Here is a 26,612-nt window from a genome sequence, read left to right on the forward strand (position 1 = left end):
CCATACAGCTTTTCATCCACCCCATGTAATAAAACTAGACTGGGCCCCTCTTCGTTGAGTATTTTATAGAGGGACTTCCAGGATGTATTTGTCACTCTAGAGTACTTGAAATAGTCTAACCTTGGCCCGGAGCATAGAACAACTGGTAGGGTGCTTTTCTTGCACACCACTGACCCAGACTTGATCCCTGGCACTTCATGTGGTGCCATGAGCACTGCCAGGTGTGGCCCAGACCCCTCCCCCCTAAAAAAAAAACAACAGCCTAACCGAAAAGCTAATCTTGGGGCTGGAGCGATAGCACAGCAGGTAGGGTATTTGCCTTGCAGGTAGCCGACCCAGGTTTGATTCCAGCATCCCATATGGCCCCCTTAGCACCACCAGGAGTAATTCCTGAGTGCAAAGCCAGGAGTAACCCCTGTGCATCGCCAGGTGTGACCCTAAAAGAAAAAGAGAAAAAAAAAAAGTAAATCTCTATACCATTTCTCACTTTTTTTTTAATTTCTCTTAGTATTGATCTTATATACTTCTATTTCCACCCATTAAGCCCTTTTATTTAAACTTCTTTGGTCTTGCTTATTGAATCACCACACACCAATTATCTTTGAACTCCTAATTTTAACGGCGTTTAAACATTGGTATGGGGGCCGGAGCAATAGTACAGTAGTTAGGGCATTAGTCTTGCATGCAGCCAACCTTGGGTTTGATCCCAGGCATTCCATGTGGTCCCCTAAGCCCCTCCAGGAGTCAGCCCTGAGCACCACCAAGTATGCCCAAAAATGTATGTTGAAATGGAGCAGAGAGCACACATTGTGAGCCTGTCCAATCTGCTGACACTGGAGACTAAAAATCATTTTGTCCTACCTAGTAGGACTTGTATTGAAGTACTGAACTTCTTTCAAAAGAATCATCATCCAGCGCCCAGAGAGATATAGTACAAGGGGCCTTGTGTGAGGCCAGGTTCGATCCCCATCATCCCATATACTCCCCTCTCCCCCAGCACGTCCAGGAGTGATCCCTGAGCACAGAGCCAGGAGTAATCCTTGAGCACCGCAGGGCATGATCCCAAAACAAAAAATAAATAAAACACTGAAATTATCACCCAGAGGCTGGAGTGATAGTACAGTAAGTAGAGCGCTTGTCTTGAATGAGGCAGATTCCGGTTCAGTTCCCCAGCATCCCATATGTTCCCTGTGCACTGCCAGGAGTAATTCCTGAGTGCAAAGCCAGGAGTAACCCCTGAGTATTGCCAGGTGTGGTCCCAAAACCAGAGGAATAAAATAATTCTTCATCCAGCTTCAAAGGACATTAGTTCTGCTTTTCTTCTTTTTTACCTCTTTAGTTCCATACCTACCCCACTTCCCTTCTGACTTTCCCCAGATCATCTGTTCCAACTCTGATAGTTTTTCACTACACTTAATTCTTCTTTTCTTCTCTGCAGCCTCATTATGTCCCAGACAACTACAAGAGGAACGGAGGGCGGTGAGTTCCGTGGGGAATTTGAGGAGTCTGTGGGATTGACCATCAAATTGAATGGACCAAGAGAACAACCACCTTCTCACTCAGCCCTGTCCCTGAGACTAGGGATTCTCCGACTGAGTAACTTTGTGTGCATCAGTGGTAACAGGGAAGGCCTGGACTTTAACGAGTTTGGTGTAGAATGGAGCCTTTATTAGAATTCTACTTTCCCCATCACCACAAGGTGTATCAGCTCTGTCACGTGAAGGAGCAACCAGTGTACATGGTTTTAGCTGAGCAATGTGGGTCCATAGTTTTATTTCTGCTTGTTTTGTGCGTGAGAGGGGTATTCTTGGAGACAGACCACAATAGCTTTTCTTGAGCTTCCTTTTCTGTTGAGTATAGCATCTGCTTTACCTGTCTCACCATAGGAGAAAAGATAATAGATAATAGATAGGAAAAGACTCAAGAAAAGTAAAAGCTCCATTTCAGTTACTTATAGTATTTAAACTGCAGGGAAAGGTTGTCCCATATTTCTTTCCCCAATTTTTTGGGGGATGGTGTATTTAATTCAGTTGTCCTGATTTTTTTTTTTTTTTTAAAGTTTCCCTTCCCTTTTTGCTGTTGTTTGGATTTTATTTTTGGCCATACCCAATAGTGCTCAGGGCTTACTCTTGGCTCTGCACTCAAGGATCACTCCTGGCAGGCTTGAGGGACCGTACTATCACTGATATTGTACTATCACTCTGACCTCCTTCCCCTCACTGTTGTTTTGATAAATGCAGTCTCACCCACTTGATGATGCTTAAGCAGTGCTACCCAAGAAGTGCTCTCTAGCACTGGGTACCCTTCTGTGGTTGCAGTGCTGGTAATGGGGGGCACACTTGATTATAGTATGATGGAAATTGCACATTGTGCCATAGTTCTTAACTACTCAGGAAGTAATTAGAACTGAGCAGTTTTACCAGCGCTAGTATATTTTATGGGTTCCTGACAAAGAAGAAAAACTTAGTTTAAAAATACATACTGCCAGGCTGGAGCAATAGCACAGCAGGTAGGGCGTTTGCCTTGCATGCAGCCGACCCGGGTTCAATCCCCAGCATCCCATATGGTCCCCCGAGCACCGCCAGGGGTAATTCCAGAGTGCAGAACCAGGAGTAACCCCTATGCATTGCCAGGTGTGACCAAAAAAAAAAAAATGCTGCCTTGCAATGGCAGGTTTGACCCACAGCTACATATGCAGGGCAAATGCTTTGCTGCTGAGCTGTATCCTGGCACCAGAGCCATTTCTTACCCTTTAGCTGCAGGATTTCCAACTGTCCTGGACTTCATTCCATCTCAGTACTCTCCTTTAACTCACACATGTCCTTCTGCAGATCATCCTGGAAGTCTGAGCGCTCCAAGCCACCCCTGAAAGACCTAGGCCAAGAGGATGATGCGCTGCCCTTGATTGAAGAGGTTCTGGCCAATCAGGAGCAGGCAGCCAATGAGATGCCCAGCCTGGAGGAGCCAGAACGGGAAGGGGCCACAGCTGACATCAGTGAGAGTGAGAAGAAGCCAGAGGAAAGTAGTCAAGAAGCCCAACCTGCCTGTACCCCTAAGGAACGCCGGCACAGCCAGCGGGAACGACTCAACCAGATCTTGCTCAATCTCCTGGAAAAAATTCCTGGAAAAAATGGTAAGAAGAGTTACTTCTGTGCAGGGTTTAAGATAAGTGGGAGTGAGTGAAAAGGGGTGACAACAAAACTTCTATTTACTTGCCCAGAATGAAAATGTTCTAAGAAAACAGTAAAGTTTTTTCATGGGTTTTTATTTAGATGGGAATGTAGTTGGGAGGTGAGAGAGGATCTCCCTAGAGAGCTTCTTTCCTTGAGGGTTGCAGGAAGGCCTGCATCAATCACAGAGTTGGAAAGAAATCACTGTACTCATGCCCTTCCTTGGGTCTCAGATTTAGAATAAGGTGATATTTGATAAACCTCCCTGGTTCTGTTTACAGCCATTGATGTGACCTACTTACTGGAGGAAGGATCAGGCAGGAAACTACGAAGGCGTACTTTATTTATGCCCGAAAACAGCTTTCGGAAGTGAACCTCAGGATGAGAACCTCCAGCACCTAGGATCCAGTGGAGCCAGCTGTCCTGCGTCCTGTTCTGAGTGTAGACTAGGTGGGAAGGTCCATCGAGCAGGGGAACAGGCGTGTCATTGCTATTAGGTACTTAATAAACCTTGGAGGTCTTGGTGAGGAAAATGAAGGGGATCTGTCTGAAGCAGCTCAGTTGGACTGTTTTCCTCTCCACTGCTTTTCCCTGAGGCTTAGTCATGCAAGGAGGAGGGCAAAGCACATTGGGGATGACCAGGACTTAGTGGTACTTTATAGCACTTGCCCCTCCTCCCAACTTGGGTGTTTCTGTGTCATCCATCCTCTGGTCCCACAGGCACTGCTAAGAAGCTGCTTTCTATACCTGGGTATGACTCAATCTGAGGGATAGGGCCAGGATCCCCACTTCTGTCCCTGTTCTCTCTGGGCTCTAAGAGCTAGCCCAGACCTAAAATAGAAACAGTAGCTGGGGCATCTTCCCACATCCCTAACTAGAAAAGTTTTTCTTCTTTCTTGCCCAACCAGGTCAGAATAAACGTGAGTCAACGACTCACAGCACTTGGACCTGCTGCCCTCCTCCCTGCCTGACTCCCCCAAGAAGGTCACAGGATAGGAAAGCCCCCAGGGGGTCAGAGGGCACAGTACTTAGTTTAATGAGTTTTGTTTTAACCTTCGGAAACCTGTCGAACTTATATTTTACTAATGAGAAGGCCAGGCCCCCGCCAGCAAGTGTGCTGTTTCTGCGCCGTGATTCTTGTATGTCTGCTGTGCCGTGCGAATGGAGATTCATTTCTAAAAATCGTATTAAAATCTACATAAAACTCTTAACACCCCCTTCCCAACAAGAATCACTACATAAACTGTTGAGCAGTATTCACCTATCAGAGTATTTGTTGTGGATGTATATTATCAATTGAAAACACTACTCTTGTTTTCTTAAATACACAGTTTTCAGTGTCCATCTCTTCAAGAGACAGTGTGTTCTCTCCAACCCCAGCCCCAGCTTCCCTCCACCCTCCTGATGCTGAAGTGTCAGCCGTCAGAAGGGAGATCCAGGGTGTCTCCTTCCCGTTCTGACCAGAAGTTACCAGACAATGCTGACTGTCTCTTAAAATTTAAAAAGCTTTGCTTTGTTGTCTTCTTAGACACGTATGCATATATGTTTTAGATGTTCTTATAAGAGAAAAGATGGTTTTTAAATGTGCCAAGTTGTGTGTACATGTATATATATGCATATATATATACATATACACACACATATATATATATACACATATATATATATCTGCTACGTGATTAGTAAGCAATACAATAGTAAACATGTCCCCATTACTTTTTTCTAATATTGGACCAATGCTGTCCTAATTGTACATTTCCCCTTATGATGACGACGCTCTGACTTGTTTAGGTAGAAACATTGACCATCTTCCATTCCATTGAATCTTTTTTTTCTCCTTTCTGTGTCAATCTTGAGGAAAAAACAAAAACAAAAAAAAAAAAAGACAGGGGACACCAAAGATCCCCTTGAGCAGAGAAGAAGCAGAATAAATATTTTATTAAAGAAAAAAAGAATTAAGAAAATAGTTTGGAGTATTTTCTTACTGTAGAGAAGCACTGTACATTACTAAGAGACCTGGGTATAAGATACTCACGTGTGGAGCTGGAAAAATCGCATGTCCAAGCCCGTTTGAGTGATTTCTTTTGGTTTTCGTTGCAGGGAACGGGGTGGGAGGGAGGTGGGAATAGGGGCACTTTGGGGGTCTCCTTTTAGTCAAAAGCAGGAAAATGACAAGAAAGAGATTAAAATTCAATATTTCCTTTAAATAGTGTTAAACACTAAAATTTTAAAAAAGAAAAAAAGAAAAAAAACTTTGTAAAATGCAAGAACAGAAGCAAAAGACACTACGCTGTCATTTTATCTTTCTTTTGTTGAAAGACTAAAAACTGAAATGTTTTTTAGACAATCAAATGTTAGGTAAGTGCAAAAACTTGTTTTTTCTTACTGGTGTAGAAATTAATGCCTTTTTTTATTTTTTGGTTATTTTATAATAACAAGATAAAAGAACCCCCTAGCTGCCAGGTGGGTTTTGGTGTTTGAAATGCGGGGCAAAGCACTACATCACTGCAAATAGATCCAGAGTTAGTCTGCATGTCTGTAGGCTGTGTGATTGCGGAAAATATAAATGCTGCTAATATATTTCCTTTTTACAAAAGCATATCTAAATAGATGATTGTTTTGATGTTAATCTTTGTAAATTATGTATTACCAATTTTAACATTGGATGTAATTGCATAAAAAGCTTGCATCTCAATCCTTGAAAGTCTAGTATTAAATGGAAAAAAACTTTTCCTAACTGCAGAGTGGTGAGCCTTCTGTTTTTTTCCTCGTTCCTAACCACCTGTGTTCCAGGATCCTTGTGCAGCCTGATTCTAAGGAAAGAATTTTAAAACCACACCGTTGGGGTGGGGTGGAGGTAGCTCACAGCAGATCACTTGGTTTGCAGGTGGGAGGCCCTGGCTTCCATCCCAGCACCACAGAAATCAGGATGCAAACATCACAATAAATTAGTAAATCTACATGTTCAATCTCCCGGACCCCAAAGAAACACTCACTGCTGTTAACTCTTGGATAAAGCCATTTCCTCAATCTCCATATTATAACCAACCATCATCATACAGACAAGAAAATTGCTGCCAACAGGAAGATTATATACCATTATATAGCACTGTAGCACTGTCATCCCATTGTTCATCGATTTGCTCAAGCGGGCACCGGTAACGTCTCCATTGTGAGACTTGTTACTGTTTTTGGCATATGGAATACGCTTGCCAGGCTCTGCCTCGTGGACGAGATAATCTCAGTAGCTTGCTGGGCTCTCTGAGAGGGACAGAGGAATTAAACCCGGGTTGGCCACGTGCAAGGCAAACGCCCTACCCACCATGCTATCACTTCTTTCTATAGTGACAGAAATTGAGGCCCAGTGTTACGATGTCACACATAAAAATAAAACTTCTTTTGCAGTAGTAATCTTAATCTGAAGAAGCTTCACAAACCTAAGTACTTAGACTACTTAATTATAACATAGGGGCTGGATGAGCAATAGTATAAAGGGGGGGTGCTTGCCTTGCACGCAGCTGACCTGGGTGCAATCCTTGCCATCCCTTATGGTCCCCTGAGCACTGCCAGAAGAAACTCCTGTCCTGAGTGCAGAGCCAGAAGTAGTCCCTGAATATCACTGGGTGTGACCCAGAAACTTAAAAAATAAGTGTGTGTGTGGGGGGTGATAATAATGGGGGCCAAAGAAGTAGTACAACAGGGAGAGCATTTGCCTTTCACACAGCTAACCCAAGTTCAATCTCCAGTGCCCTTATAGTCCCCTGAGCCTGCCAGGAGTATGCCCTGAACACAGCTATGTTTGGCGCAAAAAAGAATATAAGAAGATATTTCCAAAGGTCCTCAGATTTCGGTCTGAGAAACAATTCTCCTAAAAAAAATTGAAAAGTTCAGCTCTAAAATTGAAAGCCAAACACCAAAAAGGCAACAAAGAATAGATGTATACTGTGAATGGCTAGAAAGAAGAGTCTTGGAAAAGAACCAAATAGGTGATGTTGACTATAACCAAGTTTGCACCTGAGTATTCTCAGAGCTCTGGCTCTAAAATTTTTATGTACACTGTCTTATCTTTTTCCCTTCTGTCACCATCCCATGATCCTCCTAAACCAAATTCCCAAAAACAAAGACTTCTAGATTTCTGTTAATTTCACCCAAACTCTTCTGATGCCTGGTTAGGAGAGTTGTCTATTTTAGTGATTCTCCTTGAGGCATCATTAGTGATTTCCAACCCCATCCTCTAAAGCAGTGGTTGTCAATCACTGCTCACAGACCCTGCCACTTGCAGAAATTTACTGCCAGGCCTCAAAAAAGTTATCATGGTTAGTTATCATTGGTTTTCAGCTGCTAGTCCAAAGACCAATAGAGTCTACAGGTGTAAAAAGGCCGGAAACTGCTACATGAAAGCACCTCACCTATTTTCATTTCAAAAGACTGGAAGTCAAGTTCAACGCTTCCTAAAAAGTAATAAATGTTGAATTATTTTGCTCTTACCCGAGGACCTATCACTGCAGAATGGTAACAGTAAAGAGAAAAAAGAAGTCACTCTCGCAGTTCTATTTCCCTGAATCTCAAATACCAATCTTCTTATAATTTTGAAAGCTTTCTTTTTTTTTTTCCTTTTTGGGTCACACCCGGCAATGCACAGGGGTTACTCCTGGCTCTGCACTCAGGAATTACTCCTGGCGGTGCTCAGGGGACCATACGGAATGCTGGGAATTGAACTCGGTTTGGCCATGTGCAAAGCAAACGCCCTACCCACTGTGCTATTGCTCCAGCCCAATTTTGAAAGCTTTCTAAATCTTCCCTATTCTCATTTATCTAGGCTCTTTCCACGTCGGTCTAACAAAAGAAAATCAGGGCTCAGTATAGCATCACACTTATGAGACTCAGGACCACTTCCCCACTGCTCAGGGAACATTTCCCATAGAAGGGCCTCCCATGTTCCATCTCCCTTCCAAGCATCTCCCGTCCTAAAACTTAGAGCAGTGATAACAAATACTCAACTCCCACACTTTATTGGGACATAAAAGGAAGGAGGCAGACCAACACCACAGGTCCACCCACCAGGGGTGTCCAGACCTCAGCACCTCAGTTTGTGAGTACATCATAAATACAGGCAATAGGGACAGGGTGGTGGGAAGATTCCATACATAGGAGAAGACTAGTGGCCCTTGTAGTGCTGGGAACTGAGTCATACTGTATTGGCAGAGCCCACTCAGAGAGAGAAGAGGGTGGAAATAACGCTAGATTTCCATTTTGTAGAGGGAGACATTCCCTTCTACAACAGATGGGAAAGGAAAGCGATTGCATAAAGGGAAATTCCTTTTTCTATGTTCGGAAGAGCAGATTCCATCTTGCCGGTGGACACGTAAAGGAAGAAGGAAAGGTTCTTTTACATTACTAGCAGAGATAGAGGTGGTAGGAAGGTGTCCTTTGGCAGACAGGTAGCTTCTGGGATGATCAGTTTACATGGGTAAGTGTTCGTGGGCTACTCCCTTCCCAAGCAGCAGGAAGGAGGACCATAGGCAAGACGGGAAGAGTTCCTCGTCCTAAAGAACCAGGGAGGTATACCCCACGGGCACTAGCCCCTCCACACCATCGCGCCCACAGTGGAGCCAGTCCTCATCCACGGTGGCGATGATCTGCAGTACTTCTCCACGCCGGAAGCTCAGCTGGTCAGGTCCTGCCGCAGTGTGGTCACAGAGCGCCCGGACTGCCCTGTGGGGGGCCAAAGGGAGATGCTGGGATGAGGTGAGGTGTGGTGCTCTGCTGTCCCCAACCCTCACCTTCCTGGTCTGGTGAAAGGTCTCTTGCTTCGACTCAGTAGAACAGTGACTGGGCTTTGTGAGGTGTGGCAACTATTATCAACCGAAAAATCTCACTGGGGCCCCAGTTCCTTCCTGAGCCCTAAACCCTTTCCTTGGCTATTTGACATGATTGGGGGGAAGGGTTGTGCTTGTGCTGCAATCCAGCTGTGCTCAGGGATCACTCCTGGTGGGCTCACAGGACTATGTGTGGGGCCAGGGGTCGAACCCAGGTCTACCATGTGCGAGGCTCTTGCCTTTCCAGCTGTCCTTTCTCTGGTCCATTACCGTACATGATTTGGCTTGTATGGTACTCACCAAGTGACTCAGCCCTCCAAACAGTTCCCCCTTGTGTGAACTTTCCATTTGCACACCTTCTATCCAATTGCTCCTGGCAAAAACTTACACTTATCTAATCCTCAGAACGTGTCTTATATTTCTATTTACCACTATACCAGCTTATTCTCAAGCTCCACTGCCACTATCCTAGTTTAGGTCTGTGTGTCTATAAGATCATCTCTCGGAATCTGTCGGAATCTCTCCTGGCCTCCCTCCCCAGCTCTTTCCCTCTGTAGCCATCAGATATCCTGTGAAAACATCAGCTAACCCAGGTTGAAATTCTTCAGTGGCTCCCATTGCCTTGTGGTAAAGTCTAGGCCCCTTAAACTTTAGAACACACACAAACACACACACACACACACACACACACAAACACACAGTGTCACTGCTGCCCACATCCACCTCTTCAGCCACAACCAACCTCATCCCCACAGCTCCTCACCAAATGTGGCCTTCTTTGTCACTGTCTCCACCAGCCCTGAGCCCTCACAGCCTGGGGAAGAAGCCCTGTCCAGATGATCCTGGTGACTCGGTCATCCGACATTTAGAACTCCAATATATTCTCTGTATTCTCTGCCCTTGCATGATGTGTTTATAAAAACCAGAATAAGAAATCCAGCCTCACTCAGGGGATTGAGAGAACCTAAAGAACGCCAAACCCTATAGGATCCCGATGCCCAGTTAGAAGTACCTTGCAGGTAAGCACATCCCTCAGTGGACACGAGACTGCCAACTGCACATAAACATTACCAAAGTTACCACTCTGAGGAGCTGGAGATAGGACGGCGGGGAAGAAGCTTGTCTTGCACAAGGCTGACCTGGGTACCATCCTCCATATCTAACAGGGTCATCCGAGCCCCACCAGGAGTGATCCCTGAGCACCACTGGATGCTACCCAAAAACCAAAACAAAGCATTACCTGGGCTCTTGCCAGACACTATGGACTTTACATAAAATTATATTCAGTCTTTGCAACAGCATAACACCCTCTTCTCACAGAGAAGGGGAGGCTCATACTTGAAAGCAAAGATGCACAACAGCTAAGCAGGCCTCAGCACTCACACCGTGACCGACTGACCACCTGTTGGGAAGGCCCCTTACAAGCACTCATTCTCCTGAGCCCGCACCTATACCCCTCAACTATGTATGGGCCCCCTCACCTGTGCATGAGCCCCCCAGTGTGCATGAGCCCTTCACCTGTGTGTCTGCACCCTGCTGGATGCTGGGGCCTCAAGCTCTTCGGGAGGGCTGGGAGTCTCGGGAGGTGCCCCCCGCTTCACCAGAGCCAACACATTCACAGTCGGAGACAACCAGCTGGACGGTCTCCTGGAGGAAAGACAGGGACACAGGTGACACTCTGGCCTGAACAGGAACCCAGGACTTTGGGGAGGTGGGGGAAGGGCTGGTTCCCTGGGGTCAAGGTTCGATCACTGCAGAAGGCAGGGCAGACACTGGGAGGTGCAAGTGCTCTCAGGGGACACAAAGGAGCTGGACACAGGCTTGCAAGACCCAAGTCACAAGGAGATCCCAGTCACGACCCAGGGGACAGCTGCCAGTGGGCAGGTCCCAGCAAGGGACTCTGGCAATTCCCTCTTTCTAAAAGGGTGGGGACAGGATCCACAACCTAAGCACGCCCTAAACACGCCCCAGCACGTCAGGAAGGCGGGAGAGCACCCAGCTTTGGCTGTGGCAGTGACTCGAGTGGTGACTCCCATAGGGATTCACAGATAGACTCAGATGGGGCCGCTAAATCTTCGTTCTGGACTAAAAAAAGGGCGGCCAACCCCCTGCCTGAGGGTTATATTGGGTATGCGGGAGCTCTGAAGGGACCAGAGATGTGGAGGAGACGAGGCACCCCATTACCTGGACTTCAGGGCTCCACTCTCAGCTTCTGACAGTGCCCCAGGCACTCCAAAGAGTCTCCCAAGCCAGAGGCCTCTGCCCAGGGACGCCTCCTCTGTGGGCGGGGACCTCTCCTGGGTACCCTCGGCTGCCGGCCCAGGCTGCCTGCACCCCCATCGGGGAAGACGGAAGCCTTCGGCACCCCCAGAGGCATAGACCCGGGAGGCCTGGGTCAGCTGGTCCCACCAGCTGCTGGGAGCAGATGCGCCTGAGGGCGCTGAAGGGCCAGGTGGCGCTTCGCCTGCGCCGCCCCGGAGGCTCTGGGCCAGCCGGCCCCCCCAGTGCAGCACAGCTTGCATCGTCTGCTGCAGCGCAGGCGGCGAGCCGGGCAGGGCGGGGGCCTGTGGTGGGCCCAACGGCAGGTGGTGGTGGTGCTCGAAGAGCAGGTCCAGGTGAAAGGTGAGCACGGACAGCGGCTGCAGCAGGAGCAGCAGCTCTGTGGACAGTGCTGGGCAGCTGGCCCGAGCCAGCGAGAAGAAGCCAGTGGGCAGGTAGAGAAGGGACAGCAGGCCTGCAGGGACAGAGATGACATCAGCCCTCGACCCAGAGCTTGCATCTGCCCAGTCAACCACCATCTCCGAAGGACAAGGCAGAGTGAGGGGCCTGGGGTCAACGGTGGACCAGCCTAGAGGGAGGTGGGCGGAACACGTGGTGGACGAACAGGAATAGAGGGGGGGCGGGGGCCACTGGAGCAAAAGGGGGGGTGGGAGTTATAGACTGAGGGTTCGGTAGAACCTTACTGAGGGGCCCAAGAAAACAGAAGCAAGTGGGAAAAGGCAAAGAACAGTCTCTGGGGAGGGGAATGTGAGCCTCGGGAACGGTGGGGAGGTCTGAGGTCCCAGCACCCAGCACCAGGGACTGAGCAGAAGACAGCCCCTCCCATCCCGCTTCTGACCTGCATCCTCCTGGAGCCTGGAGAACCACAGTTCCAATTGCTTCGTGCTGGGGAAGAGAGAGGGGAATCGGAGCTCATGGAGAAAGGGGCAGCTTCTCTGGGGACCAGGGCCACCACTACTGTCCCACCAAGATAGGATGCCCCTAAGGTCCCCGAATCCTGAAGCGGGGTGGCCGCCACAACTCACTTGAGTAGGCCCAAGATGAAAGCATGGAAGCGGCTGCGGCTGCTGCTTAGGGGCCCCAGTCGGCTGACCTGGCTGTACAGGGTTCCCAGGGCACGGGGGCCGCTGCCTGGAGACAGGACGCTGTCAGCCCCCAGCTCCGCATGGCCCCCTCTCCTGGCTCCCGCCCGACGCTCCCCTTCACCTGGCTTCACCGAAGCTTCCACCACGCTCCAGGGACTGCTTCTGCGCTGCCCGGTGATGAGGTCTTTGCGGAAAGGCTTGAGCCCGTCGGCAACCAGGGCGTGCAGGGCCGGGCACAGGGTGGTGAGCACCAGGTGGCCCACGTCGGGGCTCAGCCGGCTATCCCCCAATTGCGCCTGCAGGAAGGTGCGAGGGCCTAGCGATGCCTCCAGCCCCTCCCTGCCTGCGGTTCCTGCCCTGCGCCCCCAGCGACATTCTAACTGCGGGCCCCAATACCTCCCCAGAGGTATCCTCACCTTCTGAACCAAGTTCCTGGCGGCCCCAAAGTGCGAGATGATTTTATCCACCGCGGCGCTCACGGCTATCAGGAGACCTGCGGAGGAAAAAGCGCCTGGTCTCCCGCGCAAAACGCCGCCTCGATCTAATCTGGGCCTGTGCGGGGGACACTGTCCCTGGCCCCGGTCCGAGTCGGGGGTCCTACCTTTCTTCTGCTCCTGCAGTTGGCCAGGCCCACTCTGGGCTTCTGCCATCCACAGCCGCTGGGCCCCGGGGACGCCGGCAAATGACCAGGAACTACGGACTGGGGTGAGGGAAGAAGAACGCGGTGACACTTACCAAGGGTCACCCCGAGGCCTCTGGGATTACAAACAGGTCGTCTCGGCAGGGCGGGCACAGGGCGGGCTGGGGCCCCGCACGCACCCCGACACTCGCAGCCTCTTTTCCCCTGCAACCCCCTGGGTCCTCGGGGCCGGCTCCCACCTCCTCGCTCCCGGCTCTCGCCTCCAGCCCAGCGGTCCTGAAGGGCGGGAGGCGACAGGCCGCGGGAAGGAGGGCGGCGGGCCGGGAGCACGTGGGGAGCTGGGGCCAATGGAGAGACAGACAGACGGGAAGGGTGGAGAGACGGAGGACAGCCCCGGACCCAGAGGCTGCAAGGAGCCGGAAAGGGGAAGCCGGGACGCCTCGCCCTGGGCTGATCGGCGGTGGCGGCGGTGCCGCAGAGTGACGGAGCCTTTTCCGTCGAGGGGCCTCGGGCAGCTTTACCCTTCACCCTGCCCCAGCAAGCCTAGAGTCGGCCAGGAAATCCCAGAGTGTGCACCAGGGCCCCTAACCATGCTCTTGCTGGGACCCCGGCAAACGGAGTCTGGAAGCCCAGTAAGGCCACGTCAACTCTGCCCCGGCCACGCAGACCGGAAAGCTGCAACCTGCCCCAGCGCCCTAAGTGGGGTACGCGGACTCCGCAGACCCAATCCGAGCGCGGGATGGGAGCCACCAAGGTAAAGGGACCAAGCGGAGCCCGACGCGCAGGGCGGGGCGGGGCGGGGCGGGGTGGGGCGGGCGCACGATCTCCGCAGGCCCAATGGGAGGGCGGGGATCAATCAGGGGGCGGGGCGGGGCGGCCGCGCCTGGAGCGGGACCCACGGGCCAGCCCGGTTCCGTCTTACGTAGCCTAGGCGGAGGCGGTGGGCTTCTGGTCCAGCGAGGGGCTTTCGGCGGACGAGGTGGAGGTGGCAGCGGGGGGACGGATACCTGGCGGGGTGGGGGAGCCGCGGCGGGGAAGGTGCTACTTCTGGGAAAGAGCGGGGACAGCAGCAATGCCAGCTCAGGACTGGCCAGGCAGGGCAGGGCCCCCCGAGCCGGAGGCGAATAGGCCCCCACCGGGGACAGGCGGACAGGCAGCAATTGCTCCTCTGGGGGAGTCGGCGCCTCCAGCAGCCGCAGCCCGGCGCAGGGCCAGCCGGCCAGAGGGGCCAGGAGCAGAGACCTGGCTGCGCCCACGCCCCCACCCTCCAACAGGGGGCGCCCGTCGGCCGAGAGCCGGAAAAACAGGGGCGGCGGGAGCAGGAGGGGACCGGCTGCAGGCGGGCGTGGCGGGGCAGGTGCGGAGGGGCAGGTGCAGGTGCGGGGCAGCCAGGCAAGGAGGGGCGGGAGAAAGAGGGAGCAAAAAGTTAGTCCCGCGACCCGAGTGCCCACCCTGTGCCCCTTTCCCGGAGCGCTCCCTGGTGGCAGGGGACGAGGAGGACGGGTGACACCGAAAGGCGGGGAGACGCGGGAGCGGATCTGGCGCCTCGGGGTCGGGCCGAGGCCGGAGCCCCGCCCTCCGCCCGCTTTCTCCCGCCGCCTCTTACCCTCCAGGCGTGCCTGCGCGCCGGGCTTCTCGGGCTCCTGGGCGCCTGCGGCCTCCCGGCGGGCCGCGGGACTCACGGCCCTGCCCTCCTCGGGCTGCCCCTCGGCTATGGGCTGCAACCCCGGGCGGTTCTTCTTCCTCCGGGGCGGCACGGGGGGCGGCGGCGGCCGGGGTGGGACCAAGGCCCAGCCTGCGGGGGGGTCCCGGGGCGGGAGGGGCGGGGGCGGTGCCCGACTTCGCGTGCGGAGTTCCTTGAAGGTGGTGACTTCCCGCGGTGGCGCGGGCGCGGCGCCCAGCGTGCCGGTGGGGGGCAGCTCGGTGTCGGGCGAGAAGACGATGAGCCAGTCACTGCGGTCTTTCTTGGCCTGCGGCACGAGGGGCAGCCCCGGGCCCCGCTTGCGCTTCTGGGCTAGCTCGTGGAAGGACGTGATCGTCCGCTGAGGCACCGGCTCCTCGCTGACGTCACTTCTCCATCCCCCCTCGAGGTTCCCGGCTTCTGCTCTCGAGCCCGAATCCGTTCTTCCCCTGTCTGCTTTCGCCGCGGGCTCGCCCTTCCCAGCTTCTGCCGTCCAAGCGGGGGTCGTCTCCCCGTGGGCTTTCCAAGCCGGGTTATTGTTCTCGACGATGTTCCCGTCTGCTTCGATTTTCTCTGTGTCGATTTTCCAAATAGGGTTGATGTTCCAGCTGGGCTCCGTTTTCCCGGCGCCCGTTTTCCCGTCCTCGGGCTCCGGGAGTTCGGTGGTGGGGAGGTCCGGCTCCTCACCCTCGTCCTCTTCTTCCAGCCCGGGGGAAGCGACGTCCTGGCAGGTGGTGAGCGCGTTGCAGTTGGAGTCCAGGCCAGGACCGGGAGGGGAGGAAGCCCCAGAGCAGGAATCCGGGGAGCAGCAGAAGCTGTCTGGGGAGCAGGCATTGGGCCCGGCAGAGGCCGGCGGGGAGCCCGGCTCCTGAGCGCAGATGTGGGGCCGAGGCTGGGCATGCTGGTCGTGGGGGAGGTCCCGCGAGTAGACCGAGACCGGCGACTCGTCAGGGCTGAGATCTGAGCAGGAGCTGAGAGAGGATGAGCAGCCGGGGTCGGAGGGGGAAGCCGGCCCTTCGTCCTCTGGCGCCGGGTCCTGCCGGTTCTCCAGCCCCTGCCCGTGCTCCTGGCAGCATCGGCAGGGCACCGCCGGGCTGTTGGAGTTGGCGTCCACCAGGGCCCCGCTGCAGGGGCCCCGACTCTCCTTGCCCCCTGTGTCCCCTGGGGGAGGGGAGGTGCTCAAAGGCCCCTCCCGGAGCTCGGGCCGGCGGGACAAGTGCAGGCCCAGAGAGACGTGCTGGAGGTGGATGTGGTTGAGGTTGCAGAGTAAGGCCCTCTGAGGGGACAGCATGGTGCCCGTAGCGACCGGGTGGCCTCTGGAGAAGCAGAGGGCTCGGGCCTGTCACATCCGCCTACCTGGCAGCCGCAGAGGTAGATCTAGAAGAAAAGGAGGGTGGAAGCGAGCTGGTGAGGGAGGTGGACGCGGGAAGGACACCGCGGTGATTGGCGGCCAGCGCGGGCCCTAGAGAGGCGCCGGCGGCTTGGAAAGATATTTCAGTGCTCTGCAAATGGCCATCGATTGGCCGCGAGTTCCCACTGCAGTGTCTGCCGGTGGAGTCGAACGTGACCCCCTGGGAATGGGGCGGGGAGGGTGGGAGAATGCGGCTGCGCCCTGGGTCTCCGTGAAGGTGCGGAGGCTTGAGAAAGGATGGGGCCCAGGACAGACCCCCGCCATCTGCCGCAGCCCGCACGGCGTCCCCTACAGCCTGCCCCTAGCGGAGGAGAGGGTCGAGGACCCCACCCAGATGCCCTGAAAGCAGAGGGGGGGGCGGGCGGAGGGGGCGCAGGGGCGCGTCCGGCTGGTAGAAAGGGCGGGCGTGCGGGGAAGGACCTGTCCGGCCGCCTCTCAGCTCCGCCCCGCAGACCCCTCAGAAACCCCGCCGATGGCTCTGGGTTCCAGCCCGCAGCCGCCCCCTGCTCGTGACCCCTCCTCTCCGCTCCGGCCTCTAGCACCCCACCACCCGCATCCCCACTATCCCCACTCGGCGCGCCCCGGCCCATCCATCCACCTCTGCGGGCCCTCCCCAGCTCACCAGGCTCGTCCAGCGGGCGCGGACAGCTCCCGGCTCCCACGGCCCCGCCCGGCCGCAGCACCACCCGCCTGCGCCGCGCCCCTTCGCGCAGGGCCAGGGGCGTGGCGTGGCCCAGGCCCCGCCCCACGCCTGACGTCGCCCTCGCCCCCCTCCCGGATCGTGGGTTTTCCTGTATTGTCTCGGGCCACTCCCTGCGCCGCGGAGGTTGGGGGAGGGCAGCTCCCAGCTGCCTTGCAGCAGTGCTCGGGAGGCCCCGGGGTGCCAGGGATTGAACCCTGGCTCTTATAGGCAGGCTTGTGCGCCAACCCTTGGCGTGCTCTGAGCCCTCTCCCCAACACCCCCAGATCAACAAAAGCGAGGGATCGGGAGGCTGCTGGCTTAAGGACCCCGCTTTTGTGCAGCCATGCCACATACCCCTGCACCACCACCCCCCTCCCCGCCCCATTCCGGACAGAACACCCCTGGCGGTACAACAGGAAGCAAACAACAAAGAGGTCAGACAATTTATTGAGCGCCTCCACACTATTTTTGGCGCTTGTAGATCTTCTGTGCCAGCCCCAGGAAGACAGTCGCCGGCATGGGCTTGGCATACTGCTCGATAAGGCTCACAAGGCGATTGTAACTGTCTTCCTCATGCTGTGTGTATATGGCGGGAATACCCATTTCCTCGTAGAGCGCCTTCACCCGAGCCACCTTCTTGGCATCTTTCTGCCCGTAATTTTCCTGTAAGGGGTTCGCGAAGGGAAAATGGGCTAAGGCTTACCCCAGCGCCTCCAACCCCTCATCCACGTACTACCGGACTTGTTACTCCTTGGCTCCATTCCTGCCTCCAATTAATTTCAAGTGGTCCTAAAGGCTTGAGATCCTGAATCCTACACATCCCTCTGCCCCACCCGTGACCAATGCTCAGCTCACAGATTCCTCTCCCAGAGTGTTTCTGAACATTTGATGCTACTGAAATGCTGGGACTAAAACTTGTGCAGAGGGGGTTTATGCATCAGTAATTTGGCCACATCCCTGATACAGCTCCCTACGCTGTACTACAGTATCCTCACGCCAAGATGTGATCACAGAAAAATGTCACTGACACTGCCTAATAATTCCTGGTTTGCAAACTAGTCCCCCACTGTTCTAGCCCCGTCCCCAACAACCCAGAGAGCCATAGCCTGGGCACCTGGAGGATCCGGCGCTGCTCTGGAGAGGCCCGCTGCAGGCACTGGACCACCAGCCAGCTGCACTTGTTGTCCTCAATGTCAGTGCCAATCTTGCCCGTCACACTGGGGTCCCCAAAGAGGTCCAGGTAATCATCCTGGGGGTCGGGGGTGCAGAAAAGGAGGTCTTATGAGGCTGTGAGAAGGAAGCGGGCACCCAATCTGCCAGTGCCTGGCACCACCTACCTGGATCTGAAAGAACTCTCCCATCTCCATGAGGATCTTCTTGGCATTATCGTGCTCCTTCTCCCCGTCAATGCCCGCCTACCGCAGAAGGGGGTCGGTCAGCCAGAGGCACTTTTGGGGCACCCAACCGCGCCCCACCAGGGGCCACACCATTGTGCAGGCCCCTAATCATTTCTCCTCGCCTTTCAGAGATTCCTAGATTGGGGCCCAGGATTTAGCTCCATGGCACATGTGAAGACCCTGGAACTCCAGCACAGTGGAAAAAGAAAACAGCAACTTGTCCTGGATCCCCACATCTAGAAAGTTCCTCTGTGATTTCTTTTGATTTGGGGCCATACCTAGTGATGCTCAGGGGTGACTCCTGCCTCTGCACTCAAGAATCACTCCTGACAGTGCTCAGGGGATCACATATGGTGCCAGGGATGGAACCCATGTCAGTCACATGTAAAGCAAAAGCCCTATTCACTGTACTCTCTCTCCGGCCCTGATCTAGAATGTTCTGACTGCCAACCTCCATTCCAAGTATTTTTCACTCGGTCTTCCCAGGACTCCTGGGAGAGATGAATTCATTCCCAAGACCTTCAGACCATCTCTTCACTCACAAGGCCTTGTTCCATTTGTATCCCTCATGCTAATCTTTTTTGCCATTTCAAACTTTCACAATAAAAAGGAGACATGGAAAAGACATGTACAAGTCAATACTATTCCATGAGCTGCCTTCAAATGTGATCTCCCTCCCAGCCAGAATTCACTCTTCCCCAGCTCTCTACACTCAGATGCAGAAGGGACAGTCCTAGTGACTGTCCTATCACTTGCCACATGTCATTTCTACAATCGCCCTGAAGAGGAGGGGTTAGGGCTTGGGCCACCCCCGCAGTGCTCAGGGGGCTCTGTGGAATCCTACAAGCAGAGCCTGCACTCAGCCCTTGGCACATTTCCCAGCCCAAGGCACTGATTCCTCTGAAACACTGAGAATAAGTATCTTCCAGTCACTGCACTGCTCCATGGGCCTCCCAGGCCACATGCCGCACAGCAGCAGCAGGGTGGAGGGCACTCACCAGGTACATGGCAGCGGCAACAGGAAGGTAGAAGGAGTAGAAGGCAGTCTTGTACTTGACGATGGATTTGTACCTGAGCAGGAGAGAAAGCCCCCTCAGGAAGCTGCGCCCATGCAGGGCTCCCCCTCACTGGTCACATGGACCCCACTGCCCCTCACCTCTTTTCAGTGAATCTGGCAAGATCCACATTGTTCTGTGGGGCCGTTATGAGGTCCAGGGTCTGCCCAATTTCAGTCTCATAGGTAGTCTGAGAAGGAAGATAGTCCTTGAGCCCCACATCCCTCACACTAAACACTGGGCAGTCAGGGGGCAGCAGGCGACAGGACCCCGGGCCCCAAGCCTAACCGCCCTCCCCCTCCATTCCCTTTTCCTCTCTCTCTCCTCTCCCTTTATCTCCCACCACCAGCACTGGCCCTACCTCCTTGCCACTACTGCCCCCTGCAAGTCCCTCCCTCACTCTCTTCCCCTTCCCGGGCAGCTGATCTGTGCCCTCAGTGGCCGGCAGCACACCTGCAGGAAGAGCTCGACGAGGTTCATGTAACAGGGCAGCTTCCGGCAGTAGAGCTTCAACAGGCGGTAGATGACCGCCTCCAGGAGCAGACAGTCATTCACGGCGTCCAGACCTATGCCCGGCTGTCCCGGGCACAGAGACGAGTGTCAGCCTCCACCCAGAACCAGGCCTGTCACCCTTCACTTCCCCATGCCCTCAGGAGGTCCCCAGCCCGAGCCTCCCTCAACCTTACCTTCTTATACCAGCAGGGCTGTCCCCGACGAGTTATAGATGAATCCATGACGTCATCTGCCACCAGGAGGAAAGCCTGGAGCTAGAGATGGAACGAGACCCAGCTTGCTTCTGACCGTTCCTACCAGCAACAGTGCAGACACCAAGCTGGGAGAGGCAACTAGGAGACTGGAGCTGGGTACTATGTGGCCTTCTGGAACGTTCTCAGGTCTCTTTGGGCTCCGGTTTCCCAACTACAAAGTGGGATTAAAACACTCCAGTGTCCAGAGTGGAGAGAAATGGGGGCACCACCTCGCCCATGGCACGGCCTAGTCCAGAGAGGGGCCTCCCCGGTGGTCTGGGTGGGGCCTGGGCAGCCGAGCCCACTGGAGCCCAGCTCAGTCCCACATCCCATGCTCGGAGCCAGGCCCGCTCCACAACTCCCAGCTCTCCCCACCCCCCGCACTCTCCAATCTGGCGGTCAGGACTACAAGCTGACCTTTGTCCTTTGTCATATATAATTCGTAATCAGATACATCGAGATGCACTGGCAGCTGGGCTATCAGAGAACTGGCCTGAATTTTAAAGAACAAACATGAAAACAAACCAGACATTACAAAGCTTAAAGCCCTGGCCTGCTGCTGTGGCCAAGACACCGCTTCAACTCCAGCACAGATGCGGGAGTGGCCCCTGAGCACCGCTAGTACGGCCCCCAAAACAAAACACAAAACAAGAAAAAGAGGCCAGGGGTATGACTCAGGGGTAGAGCATGTATGAGGCCAGGTTCGGTTCCCAGTACCACACACAGGACACACACACAGGAGTAATCTGATGTTCCTAGATTAACAAATAGAAACATCGCTGGCATCAGGGAGGTGATGAAATGTTTTTGGTCATTCTCTTGCCAGGAGCTGCAGGGAAGCTTCGAGACTTCACACCTGACAAGACGCTGGAAACCAGAGGCTAGACCCGCACTGCACCTCCCAGATACCCAGGGAGAAATCCATCCCGGGGTCTCCCTCAGGCCAGGGGCCAGTCTGAGAGGCTGGAACTGCCATGTGCTTCCACATTTTTGGTGGGTTTGTTTTGGGGGCCGAGCCCCACAGTGCTCAGGGATCACTCCTGGCAGGGCTCAGGGGGACCATGTGTGGTGCCAGGGATCGAACCCAGGTCATCCATGTGCCAATAAGTGCCTGGCTCGCTGTGTTCTTGCTCCATCACCCACAGGTCTGACATGTCACCAGTCAAGGGCTTTGTGGGAGCAGCAGCCCACGGGATTTACCCCTGCTCACCTTTCCGCCAACACCCCCGAGACCGGCCCGGCCCAGGCTCAGTCTGAATGAAACATGACCCTCGCTACAGGACTCCCCGGAGTCAGGCTCTGCCTTCAAACAGCTTCTCAGGACAGAGTTTTCAAACCTTTGCCCTGGGCCCAGCATGTTCTGCACCCGCACTGTGAGGGTCTGGAGGCACAGAGTCCCCATACCCACCCATGGAGTCTCCTTACTTCCACCAGAACCACACCGCTCTCTAGGATGTGTCTCCCGGGCCGCCCCGACTTCTCTGACCCCAGCAACCAGTCTTCAGCATGGCTTCCCCTTTCTACACAGCAGGGGGCTTAAAAACAGCCAGGCCAGGGGTGGGGCTCAACAGAACACCTTGCATGGGTTTATTCCTGGGGAGTTGGTGGTGGTGGAAAGCAGGGGCCAGTGTCACCCCAGATCAGCTATTTCATTGTGATGGGAATTTTCTTTTATAGCTGTGCCAAGGCCTCACAGGTATAAGGCATGAACTTTACCACTGAGCCACATTGCTGCCCCAGATCAATGAGATAAGAAATCTACAAGGTGGGGGGGCTGGATTGATAGCACAGCGGGGAGGGCGTTTGCCTTGCACGAAGCCATTCCCAGCACCCTATATGGTCCCCCGAGCACCACCAGGGGTAATTCCTGAGTGCAGAGCCAGGAGTAACCCCTGTGTGACAAGAATGCTACAAGGGTACCGCAGAGTTGCTGAGGGACAGCCTGACTGGATGATTACATGCTTTGTTTTTTGGTTTTGTTTTGGTTTTTTGGTGTTTTTTTTTTCTTTTTTTTCACCAGGTGTGACCCCAGTCGAAAAAACAAGGGCAGGGGGGCTGGGGGGAGTAAGAGACTCCTAGGAGTGCAAGACCTTCCTGAGGGGCAGCAGTGCCTTCTAAAAGACACCCCTTACAACTCCCTCCCCGGCCTGGGAGCGGGGGCAGCCCTCCCCTGCCGAGAGCACTCCCTGCTCTGACGCGCCCAGTCTGAGAACCGTGAGCCGCAAAGTCCTGTCACGCCTAAGCTACAGTCAGTAGCATTCCGTGGTTGTGCCCAAAGAGAGCTGTGGTCCCGGTACAGCGGCTGTATACTCAGTGTCCTGTGCTCCAGGAAGTGACTGCTGAAACTGAAAAATAAGAGGCTGAAGGAAAGGACAGAGAAGTTGAAAGCAGAAGCACAAAGGACAACAGCGTCCGTGAGTAGGAACGATGGGAGCATTGTTGCAGCCAGGGCCACACCTTGGGAAGGGACTGCATTCCAGCCAGTGAAAGCCTGCCGGTGCCAGGGGACAGCCAGGCTGGGTCCTGGGAGGGCTGGCACCCCAGCCTCAGATATCTCTGCTCTGCCCAACAGATCCCCGGGCCCTTCTCTGAGCTGGGGGCGGCCCTCCTCAGTCCAGCCCCCTGGGTTCCACTAAGTGAGGCAGAACCACACACATTCAGGGGCCAAGTGAGTTGGGAATGAGAAACAAGGAGACAGGAGGCCTGGAGCAATGCAGAGACAGACCCAAGGAGAGAGCACATGGCCTGTCTTGAAGGAACCTGATTCCACCTGCACCTGTTGTATACAGGAATCTGGGCCTTGGGGCTGGAGCAATAGCACAGCGGGTAGGGCGTTTGCCTTGCACGCGTCTGACCCAGGTTCAATCCCCAGCATCTCATATGGTCCCCCGAGCACCGCCAGGAGTAATTCCTGAGTGCAGAGCCAGGAGTAACCCCTGAGCACCACCGAGTGTGACCCAAAAATTAAAAAAAAAAAAAATCATCAGTGAGTTGCCAGTGTTTTTTGTTTGGTTGGTTTTTTGTTCTGTTTTCGGTTTTGGTCAGGGAGTGAGTCCTCCCAGCGATTCTAGGCCAAGGGTGTCTGCAGTTCAATGCAGAACCCAAGGATATGGTGGTGCCAGGGACCTGCAGTGCCCGGAGCCTCAAGGTCAGCCCTCTGGTACTTTGGGCCTGGTTGGCTACATGCAGGGCCTGTGCCTATACTCACACCCTCCCCCTCCAGGCCCTCTGCCAGTTTTCAGAATCCCTGGAAGACCAGGCTCACTCTCTAGCTGTCCTCCTCTTAAGGAAAGAAGTGACACCCCTCTGCCCAGCATCCCACTTAGCAGATTAAATTTTGCAAGGCCAAAGAGCATCCCCACATTTGTCATCCCTTATAACCACTGTGTAGTGCCGGCTGTAGCCACAGGGCAACAGGAACCCACCCACAAAATGATGTCCAGCCTCTGAGCTCCGCCCCCACTCCTCCCTAACCCCCATCCCAGGGGCACCAAGGCCCTTCCCCTGCGCCTCTCACCAGTTCCACACACCAGCCCACAGTGATGGCCCGTGTGATACTCTCTGCATCCTGTTTCCTGGGCTCAGCCAGCTCCCGGAAGGCCGCCACCACCGTCATTCCACGATTGTATTTGCCTCCGATCACGTTGTATTCCAGGTTCTGTGGGGGCAAGGCCAGTCACGGGGGGCGGGGCCACTCCTGGCTCCTCCCCCACAACCCAGACTCCTGGTCCTGACTTCTCCCTTCAGTCCTGGACCACAGCTAGAAGTGCTCCTCCGGGCTGGCTTCCTCAATTCTCCTTCTTTTTCCCTCCCTTCCCACTGTCACTGTGATGGGCGGGCAGGAGGGGGACACACTTGTTTCAGTGTTCACAGAAACTTTGGTCTCAGCCTGCAAGCCACCCCCTGCCCCTCTCCAGCCGAAGATTCACTGATTTGGGGTCAGTGCCAGAGGTTGAACCCAGCTCTCTTGCATGTAAGGTTAATTATCCTTGAATCCCTGAGCGGGAAACCACATTCCCGTCTTGCCTGTCAGCTAGATGGAACACCCGGGAAGACATCCCTTGTCGCCATCCCAATATCACCCAGTCTTCACGTCCCAGATTCCACTCAGAACAAGGAATCAGTGAACATTCATAAAAGGACTTTGCTCAGCAGAGGCTGGAGCAACCGTCCAATGGGTGGCGCGGCACTTACAGACAGAATAGTGGGGAGACTGGAGCGGTGGGGAGGGGAATACCTGGTACTGCACCTGGTACTAGATATTTGCCTCACACATGGCCAAACCAGATTCAATCCCCAGCACCCTATGTGGTTCCCCAAGCCCTGCCCAGGAGTGATCCCTGAGGAAGTAAGCTCTGAGCACTGCTGTGCAACACTGCGAGCACTCTGAACAACACAAAAACAACTGTTTTACTCATGACTTCAAAAGAATCAAAGAACTGAGCACCTGGAGGTCCCTGAAATAGTTCCTGTTCTATCAGATCTCTGAGACAACTCTGGCTTCCCATGGGCCCTGGCCAAGGGGGAACCTCATGGACCCCCGACTTCCCTTTCTCAAGGAAATCAAGGGGCAAAGCCTTTACGCTAGGCCCTCCGCATGCTGAAAGTAGACTAGAGACTGAACATGATGGCCACTTATTACCTGCATTGCAAACCATAACACCCAACATGTAAAGATGAAAAAAAAAAATGCACTAGGGCCCTCCACCCCATACTTGAAGGTTCACCAAGAACCACAGGCAGGACCAAACGTCCAAAGGGGTCATCCACACCCACCCAGGACCCTCCAATAAAAGCCCGCCTTCTTGAGGCTGGACCAATAGGACAGTGGGGAGGGCATTTGCCTTGCACGCGGCCGACCCAGTTCGATTCCCAGCATCCCATATGGTCCCCCCAGCACCGCCAGGGGTAATTCCTGAGTGCAGAGCCAGGAGTAACCTCTGTGCATTGCCGGGTGTGACCCAAAAAGCAAAAAAAAAAAAAAAAGAAGAAGAAAAAGCCCGCCCTCCACCTGGCTCCCCCTGCCGCTACACCCACTGAGGGTGACCCCAGGAAGTCAGCCGGCCTCACCTCCTTGAGGCGGGAGATGGCATCCCCTATCTCGGGATGCCCCAGCTCATCTTCAGTCAACAACTTGACAATGTGGGGGAAGTGCTGGATGAAATCCTGCTTCTCTTGTTCAGAAACACCTGATTTCTGGTCTCTGTTCATTCTGGAAGAGGGAAGTGATCTGAGAGAAGGGGGACAAGTTAGAAGAAAATGGTCTGCCGCTTCCCTCCCCAAAAACCCTCACCCCACCACACTCACCGAGGCTCCTCTGTCCACGCTTGGCACCAGCAGCGGGCACCGTGCCAGGCCCCCAGCACTGAGCACCCGTACACCAGGGAGGGCCGCCGGAAGAGACCCAAGCACCTCTCCCGGGGCGCCCACCAGGGGCCTGGCAGCAAGAAGACCCCCGCGGACCTCAGCCAGCGGGACAGGGGCATCATGGGGGGTGGCCTAGGGAGGGGGCACCGCGCAGATGCACAGAGGCAGCTCCCCGTGCCACCCCACCACCACCCCAAAGGGAAAGGGAAAGCCCTTTGGACAAAGAATGCCCAGCCCTCTTCCTCTGGAGGAAGCCTGGAGGCTTTACAGAAAAAAGGAGATGCATGGGCCACAAAAGAACCGCAGGTGTCTAACGCTCAACCGAGGGCCTTTTTAATGACACCAAACTTTTCTCCTCTTCAATCTTCAATTCCTCCCTTAGGGAGCCACAGGATTTCTATTCCCTAAGTTTCCTTCCCCAAGTGTTGGAACACGTCTAGGAGAGTCCAGACTTAAAAACCTCAGAAGTGGGACTTGGAAGGGCCCTTACACCCTCCTTTTTCACAAAGGTAAAACTAAGGCTCTGGAAGGCAGAAAGATTAACCAAGAAGCAAGCAGCAGGGCAAAGACTAGCGTGCAGGTTGACAGGGCATGATGACTGGGTAACAGAAAATTCCTGGGTGCCACCAGCATGTCGGGTACGCCTTGGGAAAGGCATCCCGAGTCGCACAGGGAGCGCTGCTGCGGCACTGCTGGCAGCCGAGCAAGAGCGCACGGGAGCGGGTGGTTCGCAGAAGGAAAGCACATGGAGTTTTCCAGGAAAGCACACCGCGGGGTTCCGGGATTCCCACGCGCCAGCAGGGATCGAGGAACACGATTCCCCGCACACACACGTACACGCGAATAGCGGAAATTCCGACGCAACAGACTGAGCCTCCGGGCCTCAACGTCTCCCTAGAGCGGGAAGGCCGGGTCTCTGCCCCCTGCCTCCAGTTCGAGTTTGCGGCCACTCTCACCTGCTCCTGGATGCAGCTCGGCTCCGTGGTACAGATTCTCTCCCGGGTCCTCCTAAAATGCCTACCCGCTCAACGCTAGGCCTTCTGGGTCGAGTAGTTCTCGATCCCCTGGGACTAAAGACAGGCAGACCCTGTCGGACTACAACTCCCGGCATGCCGCGGAGGGGCCAGGGCTAACGCGATCTAGCGTGGGCCGACTAGAAGGAGACGAGCCCCGCTGATTGGCTGTGTCCCCTCGTGCGAGCATAGGCCCCGGACAGGCAACCAATGAAGAGCAGAGGCACCCCGGGCCCTAGATTTAGAATGAGTCCCTTGGAGCCGAG

General features: G+C 54.5%; 3 protein-coding genes and 1 long non-coding RNA gene across 10 annotated transcripts in view; 2 read left to right on the plus strand and 2 right to left on the minus strand.

The window, feature by feature from the left end:
- ASH1L (ASH1 like histone lysine methyltransferase) overlaps positions 1–5,912 on the plus strand; it is a 177,879-nt gene extending 171,967 nt beyond the window's left edge. For both annotated transcript variants that reach the window (XM_055139889.1, XM_055139890.1), the window contains exons 26-28: positions 1,439–1,479; positions 2,832–3,133; positions 3,452–5,912. In XM_055139889.1, coding sequence (XP_054995864.1) covers positions 1,439–1,479; positions 2,832–3,133; positions 3,452–3,543 — 435 coding nt within the window. In that variant the 3' untranslated portion in view covers positions 3,544–5,912. The remainder of the gene's footprint in view (positions 1–1,438; positions 1,480–2,831; positions 3,134–3,451) is intronic.
- A 2,254-nt stretch (positions 5,913–8,166) lies between these two features.
- Positions 8,167–16,842, minus strand: RUSC1 (RUN and SH3 domain containing 1). 3 transcript variants are annotated; one of them, XM_004619288.2, is made up of 11 exons: positions 16,709–16,842; positions 14,601–16,052; positions 13,917–14,327; positions 12,956–13,054; positions 12,771–12,847; positions 12,476–12,650; positions 12,295–12,400; positions 12,108–12,154; positions 11,174–11,723; positions 10,508–10,636; positions 8,167–8,885 (listed from the first exon to the last, which is right to left on the minus strand). In XM_004619288.2, exons 2-11 carry the CDS (start codon positions 15,964–15,966, stop codon positions 8,717–8,719), a joined length of 3,129 nt encoding a protein of 1,042 aa, XP_004619345.2. In that variant the 5' UTR covers positions 15,967–16,052; positions 16,709–16,842; the 3' UTR covers positions 8,167–8,716. The 3 variants fall into 3 exon arrangements, with proteins under 3 accessions (XP_004619345.2, XP_004619346.2, XP_054995867.1); XM_004619289.2 differs by lacking the exon at positions 13,917–14,327; XM_055139892.1 differs by lacking the exons at positions 13,917–14,327; positions 14,601–16,052; positions 16,709–16,842 and adding an exon at positions 13,174–13,526.
- On the plus strand, positions 13,393–18,788 carry LOC129404965 (uncharacterized). The gene is made up of 2 exons (XR_008630278.1): positions 13,393–13,748; positions 18,295–18,788. It is a non-coding gene; the product is annotated as an uncharacterized LOC129404965 (long non-coding RNA).
- Positions 17,198–26,420, minus strand: FDPS (farnesyl diphosphate synthase). Of its 4 annotated transcripts, none has more exons than XM_055139893.1 (10): positions 26,290–26,420; positions 25,037–25,196; positions 23,484–23,624; positions 19,907–19,987; positions 19,674–19,796; positions 19,322–19,410; positions 19,164–19,236; positions 18,106–18,183; positions 17,883–18,017; positions 17,198–17,431 (listed from the first exon to the last, which is right to left on the minus strand). In XM_055139893.1, exons 2-10 carry the CDS (start codon positions 25,175–25,177, stop codon positions 17,231–17,233), a joined length of 1,062 nt encoding a protein of 353 aa, XP_054995868.1. In that variant the 5' UTR covers positions 25,178–25,196; positions 26,290–26,420; the 3' UTR covers positions 17,198–17,230. The 4 variants fall into 4 exon arrangements, with proteins under 4 accessions (XP_054995868.1, XP_054995870.1, XP_004619344.1 ...); XM_055139895.1 differs by having other exon boundaries at positions 25,037–25,178; positions 26,290–26,391; XM_004619287.2 differs by lacking the exon at positions 26,290–26,420 and adding an exon at positions 25,274–26,289.
- Between the last annotated feature and the right edge of the window lie 192 nt (positions 26,421–26,612).

Source organism: Sorex araneus, chromosome 5 (genome assembly GCF_027595985.1).
Source record: "Sorex araneus isolate mSorAra2 chromosome 5, mSorAra2.pri, whole genome shotgun sequence".
Taxonomy (NCBI): Eukaryota; Metazoa; Chordata; class Mammalia; order Eulipotyphla; family Soricidae; genus Sorex; species Sorex araneus.

Coding starts and splice junctions, on each gene's coding strand:
- RUSC1 (XM_004619288.2), bottom strand. CDS start 15,966: ATGCTGTCCCCTCAGAGGGCCTTACTCTGCAACCTCAACCACATCCAC. Junction 14,328..14,600: donor CGCGCAGGCACGCCTGGAGG/GTAAGAGGCGGC, acceptor GCCCGCCTGCAG/CCGGTCCCCTCCTGCTCCCG. Junction 12,155..12,294: donor TTCATCTTGGGCCTACTCAA/GTGAGTTGTGGC, acceptor TCTCTTCCCCAG/CACGAAGCAATTGGAACTGT.
- FDPS (XM_004619287.2), bottom strand. CDS start 25,455: ATGATGCCCCTGTCCCGCTGGCTGAGGTCCGCGGGGGTCTTCTTGCTG. Junction 19,797..19,906: donor AGCCCTGCTGGTATAAGAAG/GTAAGGTTGAGG, acceptor TGCCCGGGACAG/CCGGGCATAGGTCTGGACGC. Junction 18,184..19,163: donor TTGCCGCTGCCATGTACCTG/GTGAGTGCCCTC, acceptor CTTCTGCGGTAG/GCGGGCATTGACGGGGAGAA.